This window comes from Serinus canaria, chromosome 1 (genome assembly GCF_022539315.1).
Source record: "Serinus canaria isolate serCan28SL12 chromosome 1, serCan2020, whole genome shotgun sequence".
NCBI lineage: Eukaryota > Metazoa > Chordata > Aves > Passeriformes > Fringillidae > Serinus > Serinus canaria.
Window position 1 is genome coordinate 34,801,812 of NC_066313.1, and position 26,713 is coordinate 34,828,524.

Consider the following 26,713-nt stretch of genomic DNA (forward strand, 5'->3'; position numbering starts at 1 on the left):
GTCTTTATAGCCTGTCAGAGTGTGTTAGGTATTAGAGTAAAATGTTTCTTAAAATGTATCTTTTAAAAGCTTATACATTTCTTCCCCCTCAGCTTGGCCCTGCTGGTGTTGCCAGCTCTGGTGTGTGGGTTGTGGAAAATGACACAGCACAGCACAGTGTGAGAAATCCATGGCAAACCGAGTGTGGAAGCCATCGCTCTGCGTTCTCACTGTCCTTTATAGTAAACCAAAAGAACTGTGTGCCCAAGTGGCTAAAAAGGCCAATGGCATCCTGGCCTGTATCAGTAATAGCATGGCTAGCAGGAAAGGGAAGTGATCATCTCCCTGTACTCAAACCTTGAATCCTGTGTCCACTTCTGGGCCACTCAATTCAAGGACATTCCAGTATTCACAGCAGGGCAATGAAGTTGATGAAGGCTCTGGAGTGCATGTCCTGTGAGGAGCAGCTGAGGGAGCTGGGGGTTCAGCCTGGAGAAAAGGAGGTTCAGGGGTGACCTTATCACTTTCTACAACTGCCTGAAAGGAGCCAGGTGGGATCAGCCTGTGATCTTGGTGGCCTGGGCTACCAAGAACAGAACAAGAGGACAAAACCTCAAGCTGTGCCAGGGGAGGTTCAGTCAGGACATTAAAAAAAAGTTTCTTTACCGAAAGGTTGATTAGACACTGGAATGGGCCCAAGAAGGTGGTGCAGTCACCATCCTTGGAGGTGTGAAAGGAAGGACTGGATGTGGCACAGGGTGCCATGGTCTTGTTGATGTGCTGGTGTTTGATCATAAGTTGGACTCGATGACCTTTGAGGTCTTTTCCAGCCTATTTGATTCTGTGGTTCTGAGGAACACGGGGCAGCAGGACACCTCAGGGGTCTGGCCGAGGAGAGGCGGGCCGCCCGGAGCGGCTGCCGGAGCCCAGGCACAGCTCACCCAGGGCCGGGCGCGCCGGCGGGAGGGCCTTACCGCGGTGGGGCGGGGCGGCGAGAGCGGGGCCCTCACGGCCCGGCTCCGGCGGGGGCACTGCGGGCGGCGAGGCGGCCGGGCTGACAGCCATGTGGACATCGCTCGGTGCCCGCCCGGAGTCGGCCGGCCCTAGGGCAGCCAGCGGCCGCCTCTGGGCTCTCGTCCTGGGAGCAGCGGCCGGCTTCTTCCTCCTCGGGTTCCTCATCGGTACAGTGCAGACTAACCCTCCTTCGCATCGGGGGCTCGTCCAGCTGGGGGACGTGGCTCGGAGCCGGGCCGAGGAAGGGCCGGGGTGAGGGGAGAAGCGGGCGGGTTTGCAGCGCTCGGAGTTTGTGCCAAGGCTGGCCGAGGTGAGTCCGTGCTCGGCCGGCCGATGCCGCCCTCCGCGCCCCCCGCCCTGCACAGCGGGCAGGGGCAGTCACCGAGCCTCTCTGGGATATCCGGCTCCTCCGCAGGAGAAGGGCTTCTGTGTCTTTGGCTTGTTTTTCTATTTACTTTTTGTTCAAGTAAATACTAGTAAAATAGTGCTGTGGGCAAGAAAAAGAGGCGCTGGGTTTGGGAGGAGGGGACAAAAGACATCCCCCTCGATCCTGTTGCCTTGAAACGGCACCAGCCGCAGCCAGAGAAGCAGGAAGATAAACATGGGGCTGAGTGGGCACGGACAGAGGAGGAGAAATAGTCTCTCAGTGTCTCACCTGCTCCTCATCCCAAGCAAACAGGACTGAGGGTTGCTGCCGAAAGACATTCCCCCTCCTTACCTTCCTTTTGGTTTCTCATATGAATCATGATGAGCTTACAGAAGGAAAGAAAACAAAGGAGCCACTTGTATTTTGGAATGCCATTTGGTATGTACTTGGCATTGTTGCCATTGGGAAGCCCCGACTGAATTCCTCTCTCATGTGGAGCCTTTCACTGTGCCAGTAACCAGCGCCTCACTGGTGCCACTCGCTACCCTCTTGAACCCACTGGTTCTGTCATTCACATGTAGCTGCTGCACATGCACTGAATGTGTCCAGTCTGATTTAAAAACAGATGTCAGAAACACTTCTCTTTCTAGCCAGCTGTTCCTCTCATCACTTACTCTGGTAGTGCTTGCTCAGAAAGGAGCCAGACAGACCAGAGAGTGAGAAAGGAGTTACAAGACATCTGTTCCTTACAAAGTGTGCCTGTGCTTCTGTGCATTTTTTGTAAAGCTGCTGCCTTATTATTGAGGTAACTATATGACCGACGTTCTGGTGCTCAAGGATGATAGATAAGTCTCCTTAGCATCTACAGGAAAATAACTGATGAATAAATGTAAGATAGTATTTTATATCACTCAACATCTACCTAGACAAATAAGTTCTCTTACCGTTTGTGGGACTAACACTGCCATCACTTTGCAGCCTCCATTAGGTTGTAGCTTCTTGTATGCGCTGAAATGAAAACAGTTCTGAAATGTAAAACAGTGAAAATCTTGTGGTGGCACCAAAGAGAAGTGGTGTGTGTCATGGGAATATTGCTCTGGTGTTTTTACTTTGGTATTTTCATGTGTTGTACAGGCTGGTTTGCAAAACCTACAGATAAGAAGACATCTCTGAGTACTCATGAGGACATGAGGACAGCATTTATGGCTGAAATGAAAGCGGAAAACATCAAGCAGTTTCTTTAGTAAGCAGTGTGTAGACTAATCAGTTTAGACAAGAAAAAAAATCAAGTGGGAGGCAGCCCAGTGATCACAGAATCATAGAATTGTTTGGAAGGGACATTAAAGCTCCTCTGATTCTAAACACCTTCTACTAGACCAGGTTGCTCAGAGCTCTCTGTCCAGCCTGGCCTTGAGCACTTCCAGGGATGGTGCATCCACAGCTTCTCTGGGCAACCTGTGTCAGTGCCTCATCACCTTCACAGTAAAGAATTACTTCCTAATATCCAATCTAAAGCTGACTTCTTTCAGTTTAAAGCCATTATCACTTCTTACGTCACTACATGCCCTTGAAAACAGTCCCTCTCCAGCCTTCTTGTAAGCCCCCTTCAGATAATGGAAGATAGTCCTGCTATAAGGTCTCAGAGCCTTCTCCAGGCTGAATGGCCCCAGGTCTCTCAGCCTTTCTTCTCAGGAGAGATGCTCCAGCCCTCTGATCATTTTCATGGCCTCCTCTGGGACTTGTTCCATAAGTCCTTGTCCTTCTTGTGTTGAGTCTCAGAGCCGAGCACAGCACTGCAGCTGGGGTCTCGGGAAGCAGAGGAGAGGGGCAGAATCACCTCTCCGACTTGTTGGTCATGCTTCAGACAATTCAAAATAATGGAACATTACAATACTGATATTTTAAAGTTATTAAAATTTGATCTATGTAATAAATATTCCTATTTTAGTAACTTAGAAGGTTTAACTGCAAGTACTTGTACCTGATTTGTTTGTAAATGGATTATTTTTCTCTTTAGAGAGTGTAGTATTTGGTAAAATCTTATATTTATTCCAGTCAGTAATAGGCCACAAGTCATAGTTTATTGATAGGAATTTACTTTCAGTGTAAAGAAAGAGCATCAGCTATTGTAGGAATAATCAACAAATTTGGATTTGCCTCATACTCCCAGTCTGATTACATAGCATGGAGTTAGGCAAAACTAAATTACTAAAAGACTATTTTCAGTTTATAGGATCGTAGCAATCCCACTGCTGCCATTTTAGGTGTATTTGCCATGAACTGTTGCAGATAAATTAGCTCAAAAGTATGGTCTCTACTACGTAGCAGTCACATACTGGACTATAACATACACATTCAAAACCAAAGATTTAGGAGTTTTTAGAGTCTTAACCTGTGTTTTGCCTTTTGCAAAGTCAACTTTGTTAAACAGTTCTGTGAAAGGACATTCCTGCCCTTTAAACTCCCTGTCTCTATGTAAGGAGAAAGCATTGTATCTCATTTACTGTCGTGTGGCCAGTCCTGCAGTGAAATAGAGCAGATGCTTAGTCACTGCTCAGAACTAACAGTACAGGCAATCAGATGAGAAGAGAAAATTAAGAAAACCACAATGTTCAGATAAATGGGAGTGTATAATACAGGAAAATGTTATTGCATAAATCAACTTCTAATGAAAATGTGATACTTGAACACTTGTAACTTCTTTTAATTCTCACTCACAATAGCATGTAAGTGTGCTCTTGGTTCAGTATATGTCATCCAGCAGATGATACTGTCACTATAACAGTGACTTTTAGTACAGTATTAAGATTTTGGCATGATCAGAGGAACATAGTTTTATCCAGCATCATTTGGCTGCTAAGGATTTTGTCTAATTTGGAGAAAAAGAGGTTAAGTGGCAGCCTTATTGCTCCCTACAGCTTCCTAAGGAGAGGACATGGCAAAAGAGGTGCTCATTTTTTCTCCCTAGTATCCAGTGATAGGATGCATAGGAATAGTTCAAAGCTGCACCAGAGAAAGTTCAGACTGGACACGAGGAAGCATTTCTTTACCAAGAGGATGTTCAGACTTGAAACAGACATTCTGGAGAGGTAGTCAGTGATCCAAGCTTGTCAGTGTTCAAGAGACATTTGGACAGTGCCCTTAATAACATGCTTTAACTTGGTCAGCCCTGAATTGGTCAGGCAGTGGGGCTAGATGATTGTTGTAGATCCCTTACAAGCCAATCTATTTCTATTTCTATTCTATATGTATAGTTCTTTCAAAGTGGATTTCTTTGATGGTTTTGGTCTTATTTTAACTCCAGAATTTAAGTTTTTTCCTAATCTCATACCCTTCATAATCAAAGAAACAATTTCCTTCATTAACACCAGCTGGTGCCACACATGTTTCTTTGGCATGTTAATAGCATGGTCATATGATAGAATGAGGACATCACAATCACAGCCTCATTCAACTGAGGGTTTTTCAGCTGGCTTCACAACTGGGCTTTTACAATGGTCTGGACAATTTTTATTTTATTTATTTTTCCACACAATGGGCTGTTCATTATTTATGCTCTCTCACTATTTGTTATTCGTGCTGGCATGACTTCTAAGTCACAAACTGTTGAGTTTTTCTGTTCCTTGTTTATACAGTAGTCAAAACTCACTCCCTTGTACTTGCCAACAAGACACACTAGGAGTGAACTTTTAAATAAACCAGTATTAATGCCAAAAATTATTTGAAATTATGGGATTCAAGGAGGACATCTAGAGTAAGGACCAGAGTAATTATGCACGTTTCTAAACGGAATACACAAAAGTAATTGTACTCAGTTCTGTTATTACTTCACAATGATAAGGTCTTACTGTGCATAGGGGTGCATGGGCCTGCTAGAAGACAAGGAGTAAAGAAAGGATAAGACCCCATAGCTGGTGTCATCACACCATTCTTGCTAAATCATGCTGCAAGCAAGATCTAAACACCTGTGCTAAATCAGGACAGCCTGAAACCCTTCATCTCAGTTTATGTGTACAACATGACAATACATAGATGCAGAGAAATCTTGGTCCTTATTTAGCCTGAGTATATCTGATCATCTCTATGAGGTTGATTTCCAGCTAGGCTAAGAGGAGTTCTGATTATGACCTACAGTGCCTGACCCTGCTTATTTCTCCTTTTTCTCTAGCAATTTTACTCAGCTTCCTCACCTAGCAGGAACAAAGGAAAATATGCATCTGGCACAGCAAGTCCAAGCTGAGTGGGAGAAATTTGGTTTGGATTCGGTTCAGTTGGTTCATTATGATGTCTTGCTCTCTTACCCTGATGACACTAAGCCCAACTACATCTCAGTAATTGATGAGCATGGCAATGAGGTATGTAAACAACCAGTTTTTCCAACCGGGGAACAAAGTCACTTTCATACACCTGGGAAGGCTGTGAGGAAAAACTGTCCTGTGTTCACTTAATGGTATTGGGCCTGGTACAAAGCTCTTGGAAATGAGGGATTCCAGTTTGCTTTTATATTTTGCATCTTTGTTTCAGCATTCAAAGTGAATTTCATAAGTGTTAGGAATACTAGTATTTGCCCTGATTCATATAGCATCCTGACATATGGGTTAAAAAACAATTAGTTAAGAGAATGACTTGATGTAATTCAATTGTTTGAAAATTGCTGTGTTATTTAAAAAGAGGAAAGAAACTCTGGTCAGCACCATTCTTTACACTGATTCATTAAACAGTACCGATGATTCAGCTAAATTCAGTTTCTAGAAGATTAGAATTTAGGTGTCAAGATGTGCAATCACAGAGGGAATGTGTTCATTACATACTGGCTGAAGTGCACATGGAAGCTTCAGGGATGAACAGAATGGAAGCATTTTTACCACTGTGATCTCACCTGTTCTTATCTGCTGTACCCAGACCACTTCAGGGAACCCTGTATTCATTTCTGTAGGATTGTCTGTGAAGAGAGGAGATGGGATTTGTAAATTCACACCTTGAGCATGCCTACTGAAGAGGATGCCCAGTGCCTGCTAAAATTTTGGCCACTTTTTAGGTAGAATTCTAAAACCAGAATCCTTTAGATTGCAAATGCTTGTGAAATGTTCTTCTGAATAGAAAGTATTTCTTTTCCATATTGCCTTGTTTACCTTATTCCTTTTCTCTTTTCCTGTTAGGTTTTCAACACATCATTGTCTGAGCCTCCTCCTCCAGGATATGAGGCTGTTAAAGATGTGGTGCCACCCTACAGTGCCTTTTCAGCCCAAGGAGTGCCTGAGGTAAGATAATACAATGCTACATAGTAAAAGAAATAGAGGTAGAAACAGAAGTAGGAAAAGAAACAGAGTCAGAAATAGAAATAATAGAAATGGAAAAGATGGAATACCACAGTGTACTGTAGCATAGCAGAGAATATCAGAGAGCAATACAGAATAATTTGAAATTCCTTAGGCTTTAGTTCAAAACCCACCTTATCACTAGTTGTAAAGGTGACCTGGCTCCGATGTTCTTGGGATTATTGTGATGAAGCAGCGTTCAAATTTAGCAGTCATATATATTTTTTAATATTTTTCTCTAGTTTGAGTTGGAGCTGGATTTTATTTTTTCTTTTCCTTAAAAACTATGGTAATAAATCTTTAATATCAGCTGCCGTAAACCTCCCCAGACATTTCTGTAACTATGTGCTGTTGTTTCCCATCTTGGTGAACAAATAGACTGTTACTTTTACCTAAAAAAATGAACAATCTCATTTTTGAAAATACTGCCTGCCCAAGGCTCACACTGACAGATGTAGCTGCACAGTGTTGAGTATGCTTGAAAAGCTTTTGCTGACATTTCTAGCTGGTGATAAAGGCGTTGCTGTGATCTGAATTTAACACTAATCCTTCTTGTCTTGTTGTACAGATGGTATCAACTGATGGGCTTTCTTTGATAAAGCTGGCCTGTGTAACAGGAGTTTTCTGTTCTATAATCATTAATCATAATTAATATTTTGTAAGATTAGAATTTTTTGGTGTTGTTCTCAATATCTTTCCTTTCTATATGTAGAATAATTTAGGTTGACAGAACACTGGTCCAGGCTCTGCTTTAAAGTTCCATCTAGAAAGATGCTAATGCTTCTGCTCACACATCTCAGTATTATATCAGTCATGTTCTTTGTGATACTTGTTAGTAAGCTTTTCAAATCCAGAAGACAAAAGCAATACTGTATTCATTTACTTCAGACACTCAAAGAAAGCTGGAGAACCAGGCAGATAATCTGTACCCTAGGACATAAGAGCTTTGAGTGTTCCAAGAATTGCAGTGGGAATTTTGGAACATAGTGTAAGACAAAATTAATGGGTTTTGACCTTTTATCATAACATATGACCCAAGAAAGATAGAATAACATCACTGCTTTGTTTGGTTTGATGAGATGTGAGAAATGATGAAAGTTTAAAAAGCTTCATCTTCCTTCATTGGGAAATTGTTTTATTTTAATTAAATATAAAATCTTTGTTTCCAATGAAAACAATACCTGAAGACTAGATTGTCATTTCAAAATCTGATGCTTATTTTCACCTTATTGCATAACAGTTTGACAAGACCTCCAGGTACTTATCTAGTGCTTTTAGCAGTAGCATTCTCCAGCAAGCTGTTGTCTGCATCTGTACTGCAAACAGCACAGGAAGGGAGCATGAATAAAGCTCCTCAGTGGGAGTACTCAGTGAGGCCAGAGCTCTTCTGAGTTCTTGCTGGCCAGGAATTTTATGTGAAAAGCCATTATTATCTTACTAGATAACACACTCTTTTCAACCTGCTCTTTGACATAATTGTTTCAAATCCTGCCTCTTTCTCTCAGGGTGAGTTGGTGTATGTGAATTATGGCCGCACCGAGGACTTCTTTACGTTAGAACGTGACATGGGAATTAACTGTACAGGAAAGATTGTTATTGCCAGATATGGGAAGATCTTCAGAGGAAATAAGGTAATCCCTGTGTTTAAAAGCATTGCTGCCCTTCTCAGTGTTACTCCCACTTCAACTGTTCTGCCCTTCAGTGTTTTCAAGAGACTGAAACACTTCACTAAGGTGTTCTGGAGATTATAGAGCAATGGAGTTTCCATAGACCCGTGTTCAAAGATGATTCTTTAGTATTTCTAGGAGAAAAGTAAATCAGTTGGAAAACGTTCCATATTTTAATACTCATTTGCATTCTATAAATTGTTCCAAAATATCATTAATAGAGTGTCATACACTCTAATTTTGAACTATATTGTTCTTCCCTGTTGGTTCAGTTGTTCTTTACCATGTGTATATTGTGTTTCTTTATAATGGCTTCTGTACACCAGAGAGAGTCTATAGCTATATAAAAGTTATTTTAAATTCTGTATTTGGTTATTCAATGTCTCCGTCATATAAATTTATTTTTAAACTATAGTTTTCACAGATTTCCAGGACTTAACAGGAAAGGACATAATCCTGTACATGCTTCAGGCATACTCTTAAGTTATTTTCTTAAAAGAGATGTAAGAAGATAGTCTATTTTAAGAGTGTTCGGCTCTTGTTCAACAGCTATTTTGACCCTAATTTGAGCAGGACTATAATTTGTATTTGTCAGTTACCTAAGGGTGTCAAGCACTGAATTCACTGGATGGCAGTTTTTATTATATGCTGTTGATTAATCTTGTGTGAAGCTTTTAAATAGATAACTCACTGATTTACACACATATAATTTTCACCAGTGAGAAATGGTATATAACTCATATTCTGGGATAGATAATTTTTTCACTAAATTGTTTATCACTCCTCAAGATTCTGTCTGAATGGAAAAGACTTAAAAATTGAAGGAGGTATTACTGTCTGTGAATCTTTTCTTAAAATGAAACACAAATATCTTAGAGTTACTAATATCTATAGAGGCAGTTTTCCTGTGGTTTGGAAATTATATGCCCTCCCCTCATTTACACAAAGGGATATCCTCAGTTTTACAGTATTATTTCTAATGACTGCTTATATACTGAAGAATTTGGTATCCTATATAAAATCTGTAGAACTGTACTGAAACTTCTTAGACTTCCTAATGGTGTGCAAAAATAGAGTAGAGGATGAAGGGAAGTACTGTATTTCCTTAAAAACAAAAATTGAAAAAAAATCTATGATATTCCTGAGTTAAAATGCCCAAATTTGAAACTGTTGAGGATTAGTTGTCACTCTGTCACTATCCATCACTGTCATATCTAGTAGCAAACCAGATTGGGATGTCAGAATGATATATATTATGCAATAATAAAGTCACACTAGAACACTTTTAAAACAGCATGCAGGTCAGTCCCTCTGCTGTAATGAGCCTAAAATGTGGGCTCCCTGGAGTTAGTGTTGTTCACAGCCAAAGGCAGTTTCAAGCTCTCCAATTATAATCTTCCGGTATAGATCAGACCCTGAGATACATTCAGAGATCCTTTAGGTAAATAAGGTAAATTTAGGACTACCTGAAAGATACTGTTGCATTAATGTAATACAGTTTTTTCTGTTCACGCTGTGTGCATTTCAAAAGGCAGCTGATTGTATTGATCTGGATGACAGAATGCAAATTCAGGTTATGTAGCAATACTGTGGAGGATGTTTCCCATGTCTCTGGTGTTATCTGCTAACTAAAAGTCAAAGCGAGAGCAAACCTTTTACCTTCATATGAAACCTGATATCTGTATTTATATGTTTCAGAAAATTATGAGACAGTTATGGGCCCTTGACTTATCCCAAGCACTGTAAAAGGAAAGGAAGAAAAATCACTGTAATTTATACTTTGTTTTGCCCCTTGAACTCTTGAGTCAAGCTATAAAGGATTGGATAGGGACTGGAGATGTGCTTTACAGGTGAAGAATGCTGAACTGGCAGGTGCCAAGGGAATTATTCTGTACTCTGACCCTGCTGACTACTGTGCGCCTGGAGTAGATCCTTATCCAAACGGCTGGAACCTGCCAGGTGGAGGAGCCCAGCGAGGGAATGTATTAAACCTGAATGGAGCAGGGGATCCTCTGACTCCAGGTTATCCTGCAAAAGGTGAGTGACTCTAGAAAAGGCATTCTCTGAGGGTCTGGTACCAAGAAAGGGCAGAGGATGTTTTCTCCCTTGTAACAACAGACTTCCTTTCTTAGTCTTTGTTGCTAAAAGGCAGCTTTGGATTTCAATGCAGTAGGCCACTTCTGTAAATGGCACATGAGAAAAAGGGAGAAGATATTAGGGGAGCCCTAGAGTACTGATCTGTATTCATCACCTTCACCTTAGGCTTCTTCATCTGCTTGAGTTGTACCTAAGCTGTTTCATTTAGCAACTAAACCAGATCATTTTGATGGAAACTCATTAAGAGCTATTTATGCCAGCACTTGGGCCAGCATATCTGAGAGAGGCAATCACCTCAAGAAAAGTAGTCTCTAAGTGATGGGCAGTGTTGCCTCTAGGCAGCAGAAATTGAGCTGGAAGGGGATACATGTTCAAAACAGCAGCATGGCAGAGCAGACCATGAAGAAAATTTCTGGTTCCTCATGCTAGAGTCTGTGATCACACAGATGAATCCCTGTCTCCCTCAATCACAAAGGGTTCCCGTGAATATTGCACTAAGGAGGAAACTAATCTGTATATGCTTTTGTCCATGAAGATTAAGATTTGCAAAAAAAAAAAAAAAAAAATTTGTATTTGAGCTTTGTCAGAACAAAACCTAAATTTTGTTTTGTACACAAAAACAGCAATCCAGAATATCCAGTAGTCCAGTGTATAAGATTTTATCTGCATCTCTTTATCAACTGGCAAATTTTTTTAGTTCCCAGCTGAATGTTCCAAGCATCACACTGTGGGCTCCTTCTTTGCTGTTGTTATTTATGTGTAGCTTACTCTGAACTTCTTTTCCATGAAGAGAAATATTTCTATGTAAAATATTTCAACCCAAAAGAAAAGTTAAAAAAAATGAACAAATAATTCCAAAATTTCCAGCCATCTTTATTTGCATGACTGCAGACTATGGGAGAACTTTGATTAGTGTCTCTGAAAGTATTTTGGGAAAGCACAAAGAATTAAATTACTGGGAATATGTCAGCTCAGCTTCTAGGAAAGTGAAATGATTATTCCTGACTCCAGTGTTAAGACTGTGCTAAGAATTATACAGCTTCTTTCTGAGACTTGTAAATATGAAAGTACCTGTCTTTTGCTTTCAGAATACACATACCGATTGGACAAAACCAGTGGTGTAGGTCTCCCAAAAATTCCAGTTCATCCTATTGGCTATCATGATGCAGAGACATTACTGCGGTAAGTGCATGGGAGAATTTTTAGCAGATTGTTTTTTGGAAGTTATGAGAGTATTTGAAAAGAGAGTAAAATGACTTTTGCACTCTGCTTCTCCTCTAGCTGTTGAAATAATATGTTTGTTTCTTATTAGGACCTCTGTAGGAGGTAAGAGTGGTATCTATCGTTACATATGAGGTATTTGCAGAGTTACCTGGAAATGGTCGTTTGTAATATGGACTAATATGTCTCAAAGTCTTCTTTTCTTTTAAACTTTATAGTTATCACTGTTATCAGGATAACTGCTCATAAAGATAAAGGTATAGATTAAAAAACCTTTTTTATCCACTGCCAACTAATAGTGATAGAACAGACTACTATGTAAAAATTTGATGTAGCCAGACATTTTTTGTTCAATAAGTATTAAATAATACTAGAAATAGGTTTTAATAATTATGAATGAAACCTAAATCCTTTAAAAATACTGGGTCCTTGTTTTCATTTTTGTCTTGAGAAGTCATAGCATATTGTTATTCCTGCTATTATATTTCTATATAAACAATTTACTCAGGGCCTAAACACATGTTGAAGTTGTTCTGTGGACTGAAGTATGTATTTACAGTAAAAGACATGCTTTCATTTACAATAAATATATTCAGCTTCTCAAGAACCAGAACATCCAGAATACTTTCTTTGTATCTCAAAAATTCATGTCAAAAATGAAACTCCTTCAAGGGAATAAATCTGGGTGACTGCAGTCCACTGAACTACTGCATTTCCAGTTGTGTTAACAGGAAAAGCATGGCACTTCCGACAATGGAACAAGAAAGGGTGACTTGATAATGTTTCTCTACTTTAGCCATCTTTGACACACATCAGCTGCCTATGCTACAAGATTAAACAGTGTGCAGGGACAGGCACCATAAAACTACTGCCTGTGCTGTTAAGGAATGGCCCAATTTGCTAACTGCAAATTCAAATGCAAATGCAGTTCGAGGCAGTAGAATGTTCCAGGGACCATTTACAAGAGGCTGTTTATATGCAAAGCCTTTTGGCCAACACTTTCTTCCAGAGTAGCTGTAGGCCATTCCAAGCTGATCTCTATGCCCAGGATTATTGTTCTCTGTTAATTTACTAGTATTAGTGTAGCTAAAACTCCAGATGATTCTCCTGCCAAAGCTTGTAGTATAAGTTGTCTGAAACAAAGACCAACACTGGTTTACATGCATACACACTAGGACCTAGTGTAGTGTGGTTTCTGGGTCCTCATTTGTTTGGTGCTGTTTTAAGAGCTCTCTAACTGATAATGATTTTTTTTTCCATAACAGTAATATGGGAGGACATGCACCACCTAATAGTAACTGGAAAGGAAATTTGAATGTATCTTACAACGTTGGTCCTGGTTTTACAGGAGATTATTCGTCAAGGTCAGTTTTGTTTCCTAAGGAGAGTGTTCTTGGGATCAGGGAAAAAAACAGGTAGAGCAATAGAGTTTGACCAAAGATAGAGTAGCTGGGTTTGTTTACATCATTCCTTTGATTCTGGCTATTTCCTTGGCTGAAATGTGCTCAGTGCAAAGCATTAGTACATTATGTCTTGATTGGATGGATATGACCACCTTGCTTTAGTTTGCAGCTAGTCTTGAACCAGTTTAATTTGAAAAGCATCTAGCCTTTGATAAACTATTTTTTGAGAGTTTTTTGTTTTGGTTTGGTTTGGGGTTTTTTTGAGTACTTTTGTTTCCTTTTAAGTTCATGTGAGTCCAGCTTTTGGTCTTACCTTTTTACTTACATAAAGCAGTATTAAACTGCTTCTTATAAGCAGTTTTTCCACACAGCTTTTCCAGAAAAAGAGGAGCTTAAACTCTGATGTCAATTTTATTGCTTCAGATTGTTTTTAACTGAATTAATAATTACAGTTTAGGACTAAAGTCTATGTGTTTTAATGTTGTCTGAGTACAATGTACTGACTTCGTATTAACTGTTTAACTTCATATAAAGTTCGTACTGAACTTTATATGAACCCTTGGGGCTGAGTTGTTACACCTTCAGCTGTGGTAGAGATTAGCAACTCTTCATGTTGTAGAAAAAATCTCTTGATGCAACTCGGGTTGTCTTATTTTCTGCTGCCTGAGATGCTGCAGTAGTATGGACTGTGCTGGAATGTTCTTGTTTTGGCTAGGGTAGAGTTCATTTTCTTCACAGTGGCTGGTATGAGGCTGTTTTTCATTTCTCATGGACACAGGGTTGATAATACAGAAATGTTTTTGCTATTGCTGAGCAGTGCTTACACAGAGCCAAGGCCTTTTCTGCTCTTTGTGCCACCACACTGGTGAGAGAGTGGGGGGTACATGGGAGGCTGGGAGGGGACACTCCCGGGACAGGTGATCCCAGCTGACCAAAGAAATATTCCAGATCATCTGACAGCATTCTCAGTACATAAAGGGGGGGTGAAGGAGGAAAGGGGAGGCATCTGGAGTGATGGTGTTTGTTTCCCAAGTCACCGTTACTTGTGATGGGGCTCTGCTCTTTTGAAGATAGTTTTGAACAGTTTTGCTCTGCTTGTTTCCATGGCTTTTGCTTCATGTAAAAAAATTTCTTTATCTCAACCCATGAGTTTTCTACCTTTTACCCTCTAGATTCTCTCACTGCTGGTGGGGGAGTGAGTAAGTGGCTGTGTGGAGCATGGTTGCTGGCTGGGATGAAACTGTGACATGGAGTCAGTTCTGATTTGTACCAAACTGCAGAAAATTAGAACTATTTACCTTTTTAACATTAGATGCTTTCAATTTTTCTTTCAGTATTTCAAATTAAAAAACTCTCTGCTAGCAATAGGTCTTTGGAGTTCTGATCCCATTATCTGTATCAATCTTATTGACATCAGAAATATTACATAGCTGTCAAGGGCTAAATGCTGTTCTCATTTGTGCACATATGAATCCAGAAAGAAATACACTGTAATATTTTCAGATTTACTTTGGTTTAATAGGAGATAAATTTGATCAAAATGCTTTTTTTGTCATTTATATTGTAGACTGTTGAAAGGTGTCAAGATGTTTGATTATCTAATCTGGTGGATTTTCTCTTTGTGTTTTCTTCCTAATACACTAGAAAGGTGAAAATGCATATTCATAGCAACAATGAAGTAAGAAGGATTTACAATGTGATTGGTACCCTCAGAGGCACAGTAGAACCAGGTAAAATCATGTGCCTTCAGCATAATCTGAGAGAGCAGTGACCTCTACATGTATTTCATGGTTACAAGGGGGAGATGAGGAATAGAGTTTTCTCTGAAATATTGTATTGCATGATCTTTGAAATGGTGTTTGCATTGGGTTTCATATGGTTCAGGGTATGTCAGCACTTTCACTGTAAAGGCTGATTTTCAAGGGGGAGTCATAACCAAGATGGAAATATTTGTCTTCAAGCGAGTAACTTTGCAATTGAAAGAATATTTTGAAGTGGATATTCTCCCCTAAGGAAGATGGGAATGGATTTTGCGTTCCATTGGAAGACACCATATCCACAATTACTGACTTTTTGCCTATCTTACAGTCTCTTGTAACTAGTGTGGTTTTATGATCTAAAAAAACCAGATATAGACATTCCTAGAATGATGATAGCATCATTTATCTTTTGACTGCAGCACTTTCCTTTTGCCTAAAACACAACTGTTAACCATATTATAGTAGCACAGAGACCTAGTCTGAATTTTATCTCAGTAATCATCTATCTGCCATGATTTGGACAACCCTTTTTGTGATTGATTATATATATCCAGGGAAATACTGCATGAATTCACAATATTGTGAATTTCTGTGCTATACAGATAAAACTAGTGGATCAGCTTCACCATGAAACACACTATTGTGAAGTATGGAAAAATGCTTCTATCTTTAGAGGAAACCTGTAGTATATTCAATAATAAAACTAACAACATGGAGTTTGAAGTTTTAAGTCTTTGGAGATTTTTTGTCAAACTGGGTTTGACAAATTCTTCAACACTGACTGAAAATACAGAAAAATGTCTTCAGAAATTTAAAACACTTTTTTCCTTTCTATCATGTATATTATAAACTATTAATCTCTGTTGCTTAATACATACATGGAAAATTAGAAATTACTTCAAGTTAACGTCTCTATGTCAGGAAAAAAATATTCCTAAGTAAACCTCCAAAATTAATTTCTCTAGACAGATATGTCATCCTGGGAGGCCACCGTGACTCATGGGTATTTGGTGGCATTGATCCTAAGAGTGGGGCAGCTGTGGTTCATGAGATTGTGAGGAGCTTTGGAAAACTGAAAAACGAAGGTAATGTAATAAAAGAATAAAGCACATTAAGAGTAACTACTCTTAGCAGTTCCCATTATTTTCTTTGATATTTAAACATGTGCTTGAAATTAAAAATGTGTATCTCTGATGCAAGAGATGTTGAGTCAAGATGTTTATTCAAGACTGATGTCTTAAATAAACAGGCTGCTGTGCACCTTGTTGTATGTGAAGTACTTCAGCTCAAAAGAAGGTACACCTAGAGAGGAACAAAACAAAATGGGGATGGTGAAATAAACACAACATTTAGGTACAATTGACTACTCTGTATTTGAGGTTGGTTAGACTGGATATGTCAGTGGTGTTATAATACTGACACAGTGGTGAACTCATAAAAGCTTCTTCGGGGCCACACTGAGAGCCTTCTCAGCACTTGACTGTGGCCTGGAGGCATATTCAAGAATAAGTGAAGGATGTCAATGTAATGCTGAGAATGAGCTGTGCAAACATAGTAGGAGGTAATGGTTAAAAATACCTCATGCCTACTTGCATTAGAATAGGAACAAATGTCAACTGCACCAAGTTTCTGTTGCTGTCAGAGCAAATGCTGTCTCCCTATCTGACATCCCATGGAGAGAAGCTGTGACATAAATACTGTGCTAGAGAAGTGCCTGCCTATATTACACATTAAACCTATTGACATTTAGTTTTATTTCCATTTCTTCCCAGTAACTGAATATCAGGGGAATCTGTGTCTGGAATGCAAACGGGAAAAAAAATTAAATTTAAATAAAAAAGGGAGTAAAAGGTGAAAAGGTTCCAGTCGCTTCAAAGGAAACTTTGGGCTGAGGTACAGCGTCAGGACAATACAGCCTGTTCTATTTGGCCTGTGTTTAAATTGAATTGAGGACTTCAAGTGAAAGATTCTTATTTTGAAAGTGATCAGTCAAAGTTACAAGGAGTTGCTTAGGTTTTGAAATCTGGCATTTGAAAGACAGGTGAAAGAAGTTCTGTAATAGATATGAAAATATGTCACTTTTCTGTCAGAGTAAGCATTGATATACAATGTATACTAGACTGAACAGACAAGAGGATTAGAAAAGCTTTTTTTCAAGAATTTGTGCACAGTACATTATTTTTTCTTAATCCGAGTTTTAGATTCTAGAAAATTTCTTGCATTTAAAGGTGAGAGATGAAATAAGATATTTGGCTCAATATTGAAGTAGAGGAGAGATTGCTACAATAGCAAATCATTATGAGATAAGGTTACTGAAGCTGGTGTTAAAGTTTCTTATGTTCCTTAAAGTTCTCTTTCCCAACAGATCATGGTAAATGATTTGCCCCCCCAAAAATGCCATATATTTTCACATTAGTCATGTAATAAGCAGCCTTTATTTTTGTAATAAGTTTTCATTGTCTTCCATTTCAGGATGGAGACCAAGGAGAACAGTGATATTTGCAAGCTGGGATGCAGAGGAATTTGGCTTGTTAGGATCAACAGAGTGGGTTGAGGTAAGCAAAGAGTGTTCAAAAAGAGATTTGCATGGTGGCTGCTCTTTGAGAAATCTGCACAAGAAAGAAGCACATCTTCCCTCCCCCCCTCTTTTCCTTACACACACAATCTCTCTCTCCCTTGAGTTTCTTTCTGAACTACCAAAAATCTCTAGCTCCTTTCACTTTATGATAACCTTCTATGAAATAGTTGTTTCTTTTGTGAATGGGAAGATAGTTCTGAGGGACAAAAAGTTTATCAGCATTTTCTTCCTTTTTTTTTTCTTTCTCTTAGGAAAATGCCAAAGTATTGCAAGCACGGGGAGTGGCTTATATCAATGCAGATTCTTCTGTTGAAGGTACATGGATATAACTTGTGTTTTACAGGAATAGTGATGGTATGACTGGGAGGGATTTTGTCTTGGAGGTCCATGAGACCTTCAGCGTGATAATTTTTGTTACATTAATTGAGAAATTAATATGCGGAGAAAATGTGGCTTAGAATCATAAAGTATCCTTCAGATATTGATGTTATTTCAGGGAAGAAGTCCTTTACAGTAGTGACCCACTGTTTGGGAGGTCATAAGAGAGACAAGAAGTGTTCTGCCCTGCGTTCTATGGCAACTCTTTGGAGTCAGCTTCTTCTTTTATAATGTGCATAATAATCAGGGGGACATAAGAGAAGCTTTTAAGACTTGCTTCAAGAGCTGGGCTCTAATTCAACCTAACCAATAAAATGCACCAGGAAGATCACAGAAAGACTCTTCTCAGCTTGCTCCTTAAAAAGAGTGTAGCTTCCTACTCTCTTTCCTAATAAATAACAGCATGAAATTTCAGCTTAGGGAACTTCCTTCTTCAAATAGTTTTTCATGTTTTTTCAGGAAACTACACACTGCGAGTGGATTGCACACCACTGATGTACAGCCTGGTTTACAGTCTGACTAAAAAGGTAATATTATTTGAAATTTTTAGCTGGTATGTTCAGTCACTTACTTGATGGGGCTCTGGCTGTAAATATATGGTGTCAGATCTTTCTTTTCTAATTGCAGTACCCTTTCTAGGTAAATAGCTAAAGAACTGGAGTTTTTTTTTTTTTCCCAGGATAGATAAGGGGATTCTAAGCTTATACCATTAAATTAGTAATTATTTGGGATTAGGGGATTTTTCTGCTCCTCCTGTGAAAGCATTCCTTCTAAGAACAAAAGCATAAAAGCATGCTGTGAACCAGAGGACAGAAACAAGCATATACCTGGCTACACAGATCAACTGCTAGAATGCCCATGGGTAATAGGAGATTCTGGCTCCCTTTAGGCAGAGGAAGAAAGTGGGGTGGCTGCCATGTTGTTTTTTCTGTGATGTGACAAGTTTGGTCAATGTGCTCAGCTTCCATGTACACTGTTAGTTATTCTTTGTCTCTGACCATGATGCTATCACACATTTGTGTGGCCCACAAAATTGAGAGATAGGGGCCTTTCTCAGGAAATAAATAGCCACACCATCTTAAATATAAGGTGTTCCTTGCTTTGGCGGTGGGTCTTAGAGGTTGGCATTTTGTTTCTGGTTTTTTTTTTTCTGTTTAACTGTGTTATTCAGTGAACATTTAATTAGTTTTTGTATATATTTTAGATGCTGATGTGATGTACATTCAACTACTGTGTATATTCTGTGAATTTACTTTATCTGCCTTTATCTGCTTCATCTATTCAGTCATTTGATAATTTATTATCTCTTGGAAACTGGCATTAGACTGGTGCAAAAGTAAAAGAAAAGTACTAAATCAGTATAATAATCTTTTGGCAATTAAAAGGGAGCAAATAAAATGTAGCTCTATTAAATGTGGGTACCCAGATAAAGAGACTTCTGTCCTGAAGTCAAGAAGAGTTGGTCACCTGCGGTTCCCATGGTAACCTGTGCTAAGTGAAGGTGTTCAGAACTGTCAGGAAATCAGGTCAGCAGAGTCTCAGTCTGGACACCAAGAGCCATCATTAAAATCTTGACCTAAATACCAGTAAAATTGCTTGTGTAACACTTCCTCGAGTTGGGAAGCAAAGGCTGATGATTGCATGTAACCACAGCTTGTAACTACAGCTTGTTGGTAGCTGATGTCTGAAGAGAATGCTGATGAGGAAGCATGTCCCATGTGATCCCATCCATAGTTAATCTGCGGTAAAAAGTTTTCATGCTGATGGTTCTGTTCTGTGGGCAATTTCCTTCACAGACAAAACCCTCAATAAATTAGTTTTAATTTGATTCCTGTTGTGGAGTAATTCTTACATAAAAAATAGATAGATTAATATTAGAATATATATAAATAATCTTTAATAGATTCAAATCATAAAACCTCAGCAGTCCATCAATATAAAGGAAAGATGAAGAAACCTCCACAGTGTTTAAGCTGCTCGGTTACCTGCAAATTAGTCAGTAGTAGGAATGAACTTTAGAATGATTGTGATTTGTAAACCTCTCTAGCAGCTATGATGACATAAACACCAGGTACTGTGCACTTTGCCCTTCTAAGGTTTCTTCTGCATCCATAAATGTATTTTTTGTGAACTGAAACAAGGTAGAAATAGTTTTAAATTAAACTAAGAAGAAATTGAATTTTTCTGCCAAAGTAAAGCAAAATATTTTGGTTTTGTGAGGGATTTCTCTTATGAATATTTAAATTAAATGGCTGAAAATCTCATGAAGAAATATCATCAATAAAACATTGACTTGAAATGTTTTTCTTTCTTTGTGGTAAATTTAGATGGTTTTCTTCCATCTAAATTTACCTATTTTTTAGCAAATAAACTATTATTCTGGAAAATACTATGCAATTGAAGTGTTTGAATGGAAATGCAGAAAGGTTGAGGGACTTAAGATGACTCACTCATAACCCTAAGCCATAGGCTTGGTGTGATGACAGGTTGTTGACTTGTTGTTTGGTAATATTTAAACATTTAACATTTAAAATTGTACCCTCTGTTTTTTTGGTTTTTTTTTCTAGATACCAAGTCCTGATGAGGGGTTTGAAGGAAAATCTCTTTATGAGAGCTGGTATAAAAAAAATCCATCAAGTGAATATAAAGAGGTCCCCAGGTCAGTGGCAAAGAAAATTAATTACATACCAAACATTACATTACAAACCCAAACTTGTAGAGTGTGGGTTTTAAAGAAATACTCATGAAAAGCTGAGGCCTGAAGAGAAATGGTGTGATTCTCAGCTGATATAAATTCCAGAGTTGTAATGATTGCAGCTAATATGCTACTGTACAGCAGGTTGTGAACCTGTCTTTGTAGATGAGCAATATATTAAAAGTGTTCTTTTAGTTTATAGAGGTTTAGACGAATAAGGGTAGTATGCACAAGCCAGTGGCAATTACACAAAATGTTAACTCAACAGCTTTCCTTTGGATTTTTTCCCAGTCTTCTGGAAGCCTCTGAGTTTGGGTGGCTAGGAAGCACACCAGGCAGGATTTGACAACATTGTCCTACCAGGGGGTTTCTACAGGATCTCAAAAACTGATTTTATTCCATGAAGCCATGCTTCATGTACTACTGTGATTACTCTGAGTTGAGAGCTTGGGATAGTGGAAGTTCATTGGAAGGAGGAAGGTCACTGGTTCTTGTCAGTGATAAAAAGACAGTGAGGTACATTCTCCTCTTGAGAACTGGATGTCTTTTACCCTAAAAAGGGTGACTTCAATCCTCAAAAAATGCAATTGATGAGGTGCAGGTAATTCAGGGGACTTCATGGTGTGCTGACAAAGAGCACACTGGGCAAAGACTTTGTGGTGAGTAGTGACTGACTGCTGAATAAAAAACCGCCATGGTATACTTGGAAGCAAACTAAAATTATACCTTAAGTATTGTCACTCAAGACATTTCCCTCTTTCTTGTTTAAAGAATAAATAAACTGGGTTCTGGCAATGACTTTGAAGCATTTTTTCAACGTCTTGGCATCGCTTCAGGCAGAGCACGTTACAGTAAGAATTGGGTGAGTCTGTGTCTTTGTCGTTTAGTCTCCCTTGTTTCTGCCTGAATAACTTCACGTGAAAGGAGCCATTTAGACTTCCAGCTTTTTAGGATAGGACAGTTCAGTCTGTCAGAGGGGTGTCTAATTACTGCAACTCTATGTGCTACCTCAACACAAATATGTAATAAATAAGAATGATCAACTTGTCACTTAGACAAAAGGACTTTTGCTCAGGGTAATTGGATGTGCTCAAAATTACCTGTGGCTGATGAGGGCTTCTGAGTAGCTTATGGTGAGTTTCAAATTATTTTTAACACTTTATGAGGCTTTGAATTCAAAATGGTTTGTGTTTTAATGAAAATATGGGTTGGACTCTGGAGTATAGTGTGAGAGAAGATTAAGTGAGAAATGTTCAAGGAGCAAGCTATTCAATGTGGTCATTTCCTCTGAAAAGGAAGGAATATCCAATGATGCAAACAAATGATTATTGAATCCAAGCAAGAGAAGAAGTCCAATCTCACCTGGATTTATCCAACTGAAAGTTATGTGTCTGAGCTTAGGTACCTTCTTTGGGCTGTGTACATGGTCAGTGGAGAGAGATTTCTCCAAATGACCATTCATCTCTGTATAGGTTAATGTCTAAGAGAGCCACTGCTGACCAGTTCTTCTCCTTAGACTATCTACAGTGGCTACATAGGATTAGTATGACCTGAATACTTAAACTTGACCGTGCCTTGAATCCCACATCAAAGGTTTTCAAGCCACACTGAAATAGACATAGCTGAATAATGCTTTTGTTTTGGCTTGGTTTTCTTTGTTTCAGAAAGTGGAAAAATACAGCAGCTATCCAGTTTATCACAGTGTCTATGAAACCTATGAAATTGTGGAACAGTTTTACGATCCCACCTTCAAGAATCATCTGACAGTAGCTCAGGTACGGGGAGGGCTGGTGTTCGAATTGGCCAACTCTGTTGTGCTTCCCTTTGACTGTAGAGATTATGCATCAGCTGTGAGCAACTATGCTCACATCATCTATAATTTGTCAAGGAATCATGAAGAGGAGCTGGCAACATACAATGTATCCTTTGGTAGGTACAGTCTTTCTTTACATTCCTCCTTTGTTAATGCTAACAGTGCCTTATATTAATGGATGTCTCAGTCATGACCTGGTATTTACCTTGTGCTGTATGAACAGTAAATAAAACAAGAGCAGTGCCCTCCATTAATTTGAAATGGGAATATTTTGTCACTAGCATGGCTGTGTGGGGACTATGCCACTGCCAAACAGAGCTAACACGTGCAGTTGCATGTGCTTTGACCTGGGTATGATTCGCCAGTATTGACAACAATGTATCATTGTCATGTTTCCTTAAAAAAAAAATCACACTGTTTTGCAGCTTATTGTGTTGGATAATTCTGTACCTGAGAAACTTTTTTTAAATTAGCAACATTATAGAATATTCAGTTTAGTATTTGGCTTCTAATGGCCAATATCAGGTACACGTGCAAGTGTGTACATACACACAAACATTTTTAGTCTTTCTCAAAACTCTGTGTGGAGGGACATAACAGTAAAACACAGGTTGCTGGGATTTATAAAATCTCAGACCTGCTTGAACAGTCTGATTCTGGTTCCATGATCCAGTTTTTGATATTTCTTTACATTCTTCAGGCAGGAAATGCTAAACAATATTCACAACAATACTTACTGCTATTGTTTCTAGGAGAGGTTTTTACACAGAATTACATACTTTTAATGTAGGAATATGGGGTCATCTTCCTTCAGTGAGACTTTTAATAATTCATGATCACAGTGGAAGATAAAGCTTTAATTGAAGAATTTGATTTGTTAAATTATATCTTCAGAATCTGAAGTTAAATACTTTGCTCCTGCTCCCTCCAGATGCTCTGTTTTCAGCTGTGAAGAATTTTACAGAAGTTGCTGCTAGCTTTCATGAGAGACTGCAACAAATAAATCTCAATAAGTAAGTTCAACTCTTTTTTTCTTCCTGTCAAATGCTCCATGTAGTCCTCTGAGCTCAAGAGGACTTAGTCTTCATTTGCTGCCACTTAATGGAAAAAAAGAAATAAACAAGGCGTATTTGTGGTGTGCTTTATGGTGAACTTTCAAGAAATTCTATGCACCACCTATTCCAAAAGGCCTAGTTTGCACTTGACTTAATTCTTAATTTATTCTTTTTAGGCCATGCCCAGTATGACAAGCCAAACTTCCTTTTGTATATACATATATGTATGTTCCATTTCTTGGGAAGAATCTAATTTAGCCATATGCTTACCCTTATGGAACACTGAGAATAAAAGCCATCTTTTTAATGGCAGCAACTTTCAGATAAAGAAGTTAACAGTAATCCCTTATGCAAAAGATGACATTTATGACATATGACATGTATGTGACATTTTCAAAATGGCTTTATTGATGGATGGCCTAAATCTATTCTTTATCTCAACCAACCAGTTTCAGTTTCTGTTTACACTACTGTAAACTTGAAAAAAATTCCTTAATGATAGTAGAGTTGCTCCAGTTTTACTGTGATATAAATTTTAACATTTTTTATTGGTGAATGCCCTTGAAGGTCTGCAAGTTACTTTGGATGTAAACCACCAAGCCCACATATATTCTGTAAAACCTCGTCACAGTTCTTTTATTTATTAAGCATCAATAGTATGTGCAGGGCTATTAAAATCAGAGACACAGATGGTCTCTGCTCTAGGGAATTTAAAATCTACCATCAGAAATACACAATTCTCAGAAGGCTTAAAAGAGGATTTTAACATCACAGAGTTCCTTTTTTTCTTGATATGTTGTGATTTTACATAAAAACAAATGGAATTTTATTGAAGTAATTTGTGGCTAGCTGGCTTTCTGGAAAAGAGGGTCCTTAGAAAACTGTTGTACAAAAGAAGAAAATGGTCTAAGCATCCTCATTAAAAGGAAATAAGGGAATGAGAGAAATATGAGAGAAAACACCCGAAACACTGTGTGTTGATGCTATCACTTGGACTTTAAAAACAGCTTTAAGAGACCTTCCAGTTATGAACCAGACTCACAGAGTCTGCATAATTTGGTTATGCAGGTTAGCTGATAGTATGGGCTATCTTTTGTGGCCTACACCTAAACTTCAACATTCCAGATCTACTGTCCTTTATAAATCCAGATGTGTATGCTGGGATAAGAGTAGGTCGAATATATTGCTAACATATTCAACATATTCCCTTTTTTTTTTTTCTTTAGTCTGCTTGCTGTCAGATCACTAAATGATCAGTTAATGTTTCTAGAAAGGGCTTTCATCGACCCTCTTGGATTACCTGGCAGGCCATTCTATAGGTGAGAAAGGTTTACTTTTCACTTTCCTCATGGATTATGCTATGAAAATTCCTTTAAGATTTACAAGTCTCTAAATGGAGTTATAATGATTTTATTCAACACAGCAAAAGTACATGAGACAGGAAGAATAAGATAAAAAAGGGGAAACTACATCGGGAAAAACTTCAGTGTGATACACTGTACTGAATGAGAAAGATTCTTGTTGGAAACCTATTCAGATAATTTCTCTTGGTTTGAATTACTTCTAAACAGATGTTAAAGTTTAGCCCTGGAGTAATTTTAAATAATTTTAATTGTAGGAAATTCAGGATGTTGTTCTTAATATTTGAAAGTGAAATAGTGTATAATTGAAGAACCTACAATTTGATCAATGTTAAGAGCACAGCCATGCAAGCAAGTGTAGTGTGGAGGGCAGTACTGAAGCAGCAGGGAAGGAAATCAGTGGTCCTCTTATCCAGGTAAAGAAGTAAATCTTATTTAAGAGGCAGTAAATCAAGTCTAGTTTTATAATGTAGCTTGTGTTATTTTCTTGCTTCATGGACTTTAGCTACTATTGCTGCAATAATCCTGTTTATTTACATCTTCAGTGGCAAGTGTTTACAGCTGTTTTATAAAATATAAAATAGTATGTTTTATTTTCCTAACACATAATATTGTTATTTTTTTCCTCAACATCCCTACAGACATATTATCTTTGCTCCGAGCAGCCACAACAAATATGCAGGAGAATCCTTCCCAGGAATCTATGATGCCATGTTTGATATTGAAAGCAAAACTGATCAACATGAAGCCTGGGAAGAAGTGAAGAGGCAGATTTCCATTGCAGCCTTCACTGTGCAGGCAGCAGCAGACACACTGAAAGAAGTAGCATAAATATGAACAATATAGTCATCAGTGAAGACTAAATGTGGCAGTTTGTAGAAGCCTTAAAAATGGAGCATTTGAAAACACTAGGACAATTATGACAAAGAACAAAAAATCAAAAAAATCTTGGTCTTTGCAAATAATGTACCCAAGTTGAATGCATTTAGTAATGTTAACAAGGTAATGTACTCCATTCTGAGAGGTCAGGATTTAGATGTCTTCTGAATTATGACTCATAATTTCAGGTTTTCTCCCAGCTTTGTATTTTAGGAATATATAACCACTGGATTTATTTTCTGAGTTTTGAATTTTTCTAGCTTGATTAATATAGTGGTCTCCATAGTTCTTCCAGAAAACAGAATTAATTTCATGTTTCTATCAGTACTAATTTTGTTGTTGCCTTTTTGTTATTTACCCTGGGATTGCGTAATTATACCTTAAAGACCTCTCAACCCTCCTTTTCCACAAAGATTGAGATGGACATGGAGATGGGAAAACTGTCACATACCATGTGCAGGATCTATAATAATCATAACAAGTTTTGGGCAGCCAGCCCAGAATACTCATCCGTGACATTTTTTTTCCTCACATGCTGAACCTTGCAGCTGTTTGCAAATAAATTTAAGCAAGAAGATTTTAGTCACTTGAATAAAAACAAGGCAATACATCTTGTCAGACATATAGTCATCTCACAAAATGTCTTTCAAGATGAAGACCCCATTGTTATCCTTTTAACTAAAATCTACCCTTGCTATGCCTTGTCTCTGTAGAGGTGTTTTTAATATGAAGACAGAATCAAAGAAAACTCATGTCCTTAGTTTGAAAGGATACTAAATTATTAGCATTTTGTAGAATCTGTATATCTGATTATCATGTGCTGCTTACTCTTATGACAGACCATGGGGCAACCAAGATCAGACAGAGAAGCCTCAGAAAATCAGATCCCTTCATCTCAAATTTTGCCACTGGACTTTTACTGACCTCTTATACAGCTAATATTTTCTGTGATTTCATGTGTCATGTTAGCTGAGACCTCTACCATGTCTTAAGCTACTGTGCTGTGATCCAATGGTGTTCAGTACTATGGCATATTGTTTTCTTTTCCATGAGGCTTCATTTAATCATAAATATTTCTGCAATTCACATTAAAACCTGTTAGACAAGTTACTGTAATTAAGTCATTAT

At 38.4% G+C, this 26,713-nt stretch overlaps 1 protein-coding gene across 3 annotated transcripts; it reads left to right on the top strand.

Annotated features, from left to right (window-relative positions):
- Positions 1 to 997: 997 nt before the first annotated feature.
- On the top strand, positions 998 to 26,691 carry LOC103827252 (glutamate carboxypeptidase 2). 3 transcript variants are annotated; one of them, XR_007778796.1, is made up of 20 exons: positions 998 to 1,160; positions 2,495 to 2,603; positions 5,529 to 5,715; positions 6,520 to 6,621; positions 8,184 to 8,309; positions 10,196 to 10,382; positions 11,531 to 11,624; positions 12,929 to 13,027; positions 14,711 to 14,796; positions 15,792 to 15,911; positions 17,299 to 17,381; positions 17,656 to 17,719; positions 18,242 to 18,309; positions 20,350 to 20,441; positions 21,249 to 21,339; positions 22,142 to 22,406; positions 23,222 to 23,303; positions 24,572 to 24,664; positions 24,964 to 25,122; positions 25,348 to 25,443. XR_007778796.1 is itself a non-coding variant. In XM_009102741.4 (19 exons), exons 1-19 carry the CDS (start codon positions 1,043 to 1,045, stop codon positions 25,535 to 25,537), a joined length of 2,256 nt encoding a protein of 751 aa, XP_009100989.3. In that variant the 5' UTR covers positions 998 to 1,042; the 3' UTR covers positions 25,538 to 26,691. The 3 variants fall into 3 exon arrangements, 2 of the variants coding, with proteins under 2 accessions (XP_009100989.3, XP_018763953.3); XM_009102741.4 differs by lacking the exon at positions 24,964 to 25,122 and having other exon boundaries at positions 25,348 to 26,691; XM_018908408.3 differs by lacking the exons at positions 2,495 to 2,603; positions 24,964 to 25,122 and having other exon boundaries at positions 1,031 to 1,160; positions 25,348 to 26,691.
- The last annotated feature ends 22 nt before the right edge of the window (positions 26,692 to 26,713 follow it).

What these genes read in the sequence shown, in the direction of transcription:
- LOC103827252 (XM_009102741.4), top strand. Translation starts at nt 1,043, where the DNA reads ATGTGGACATCGCTCGGTGCCCGCCCGGAGTCGGCCGGCCCTAGGGCA. An exon ending in CCTCCTCGGGTTCCTCATCG is followed by an intron (nt 1,161 to 2,494) that starts GTACAGTGCAGA and finishes TGTGTTGTACAG; the next exon opens with GCTGGTTTGCAAAACCTACA. An exon ending in CCTGGCAGGCCATTCTATAG is followed by an intron (nt 24,665 to 25,347) that starts GTGAGAAAGGTT and finishes ACATCCCTACAG; the next exon opens with ACATATTATCTTTGCTCCGA.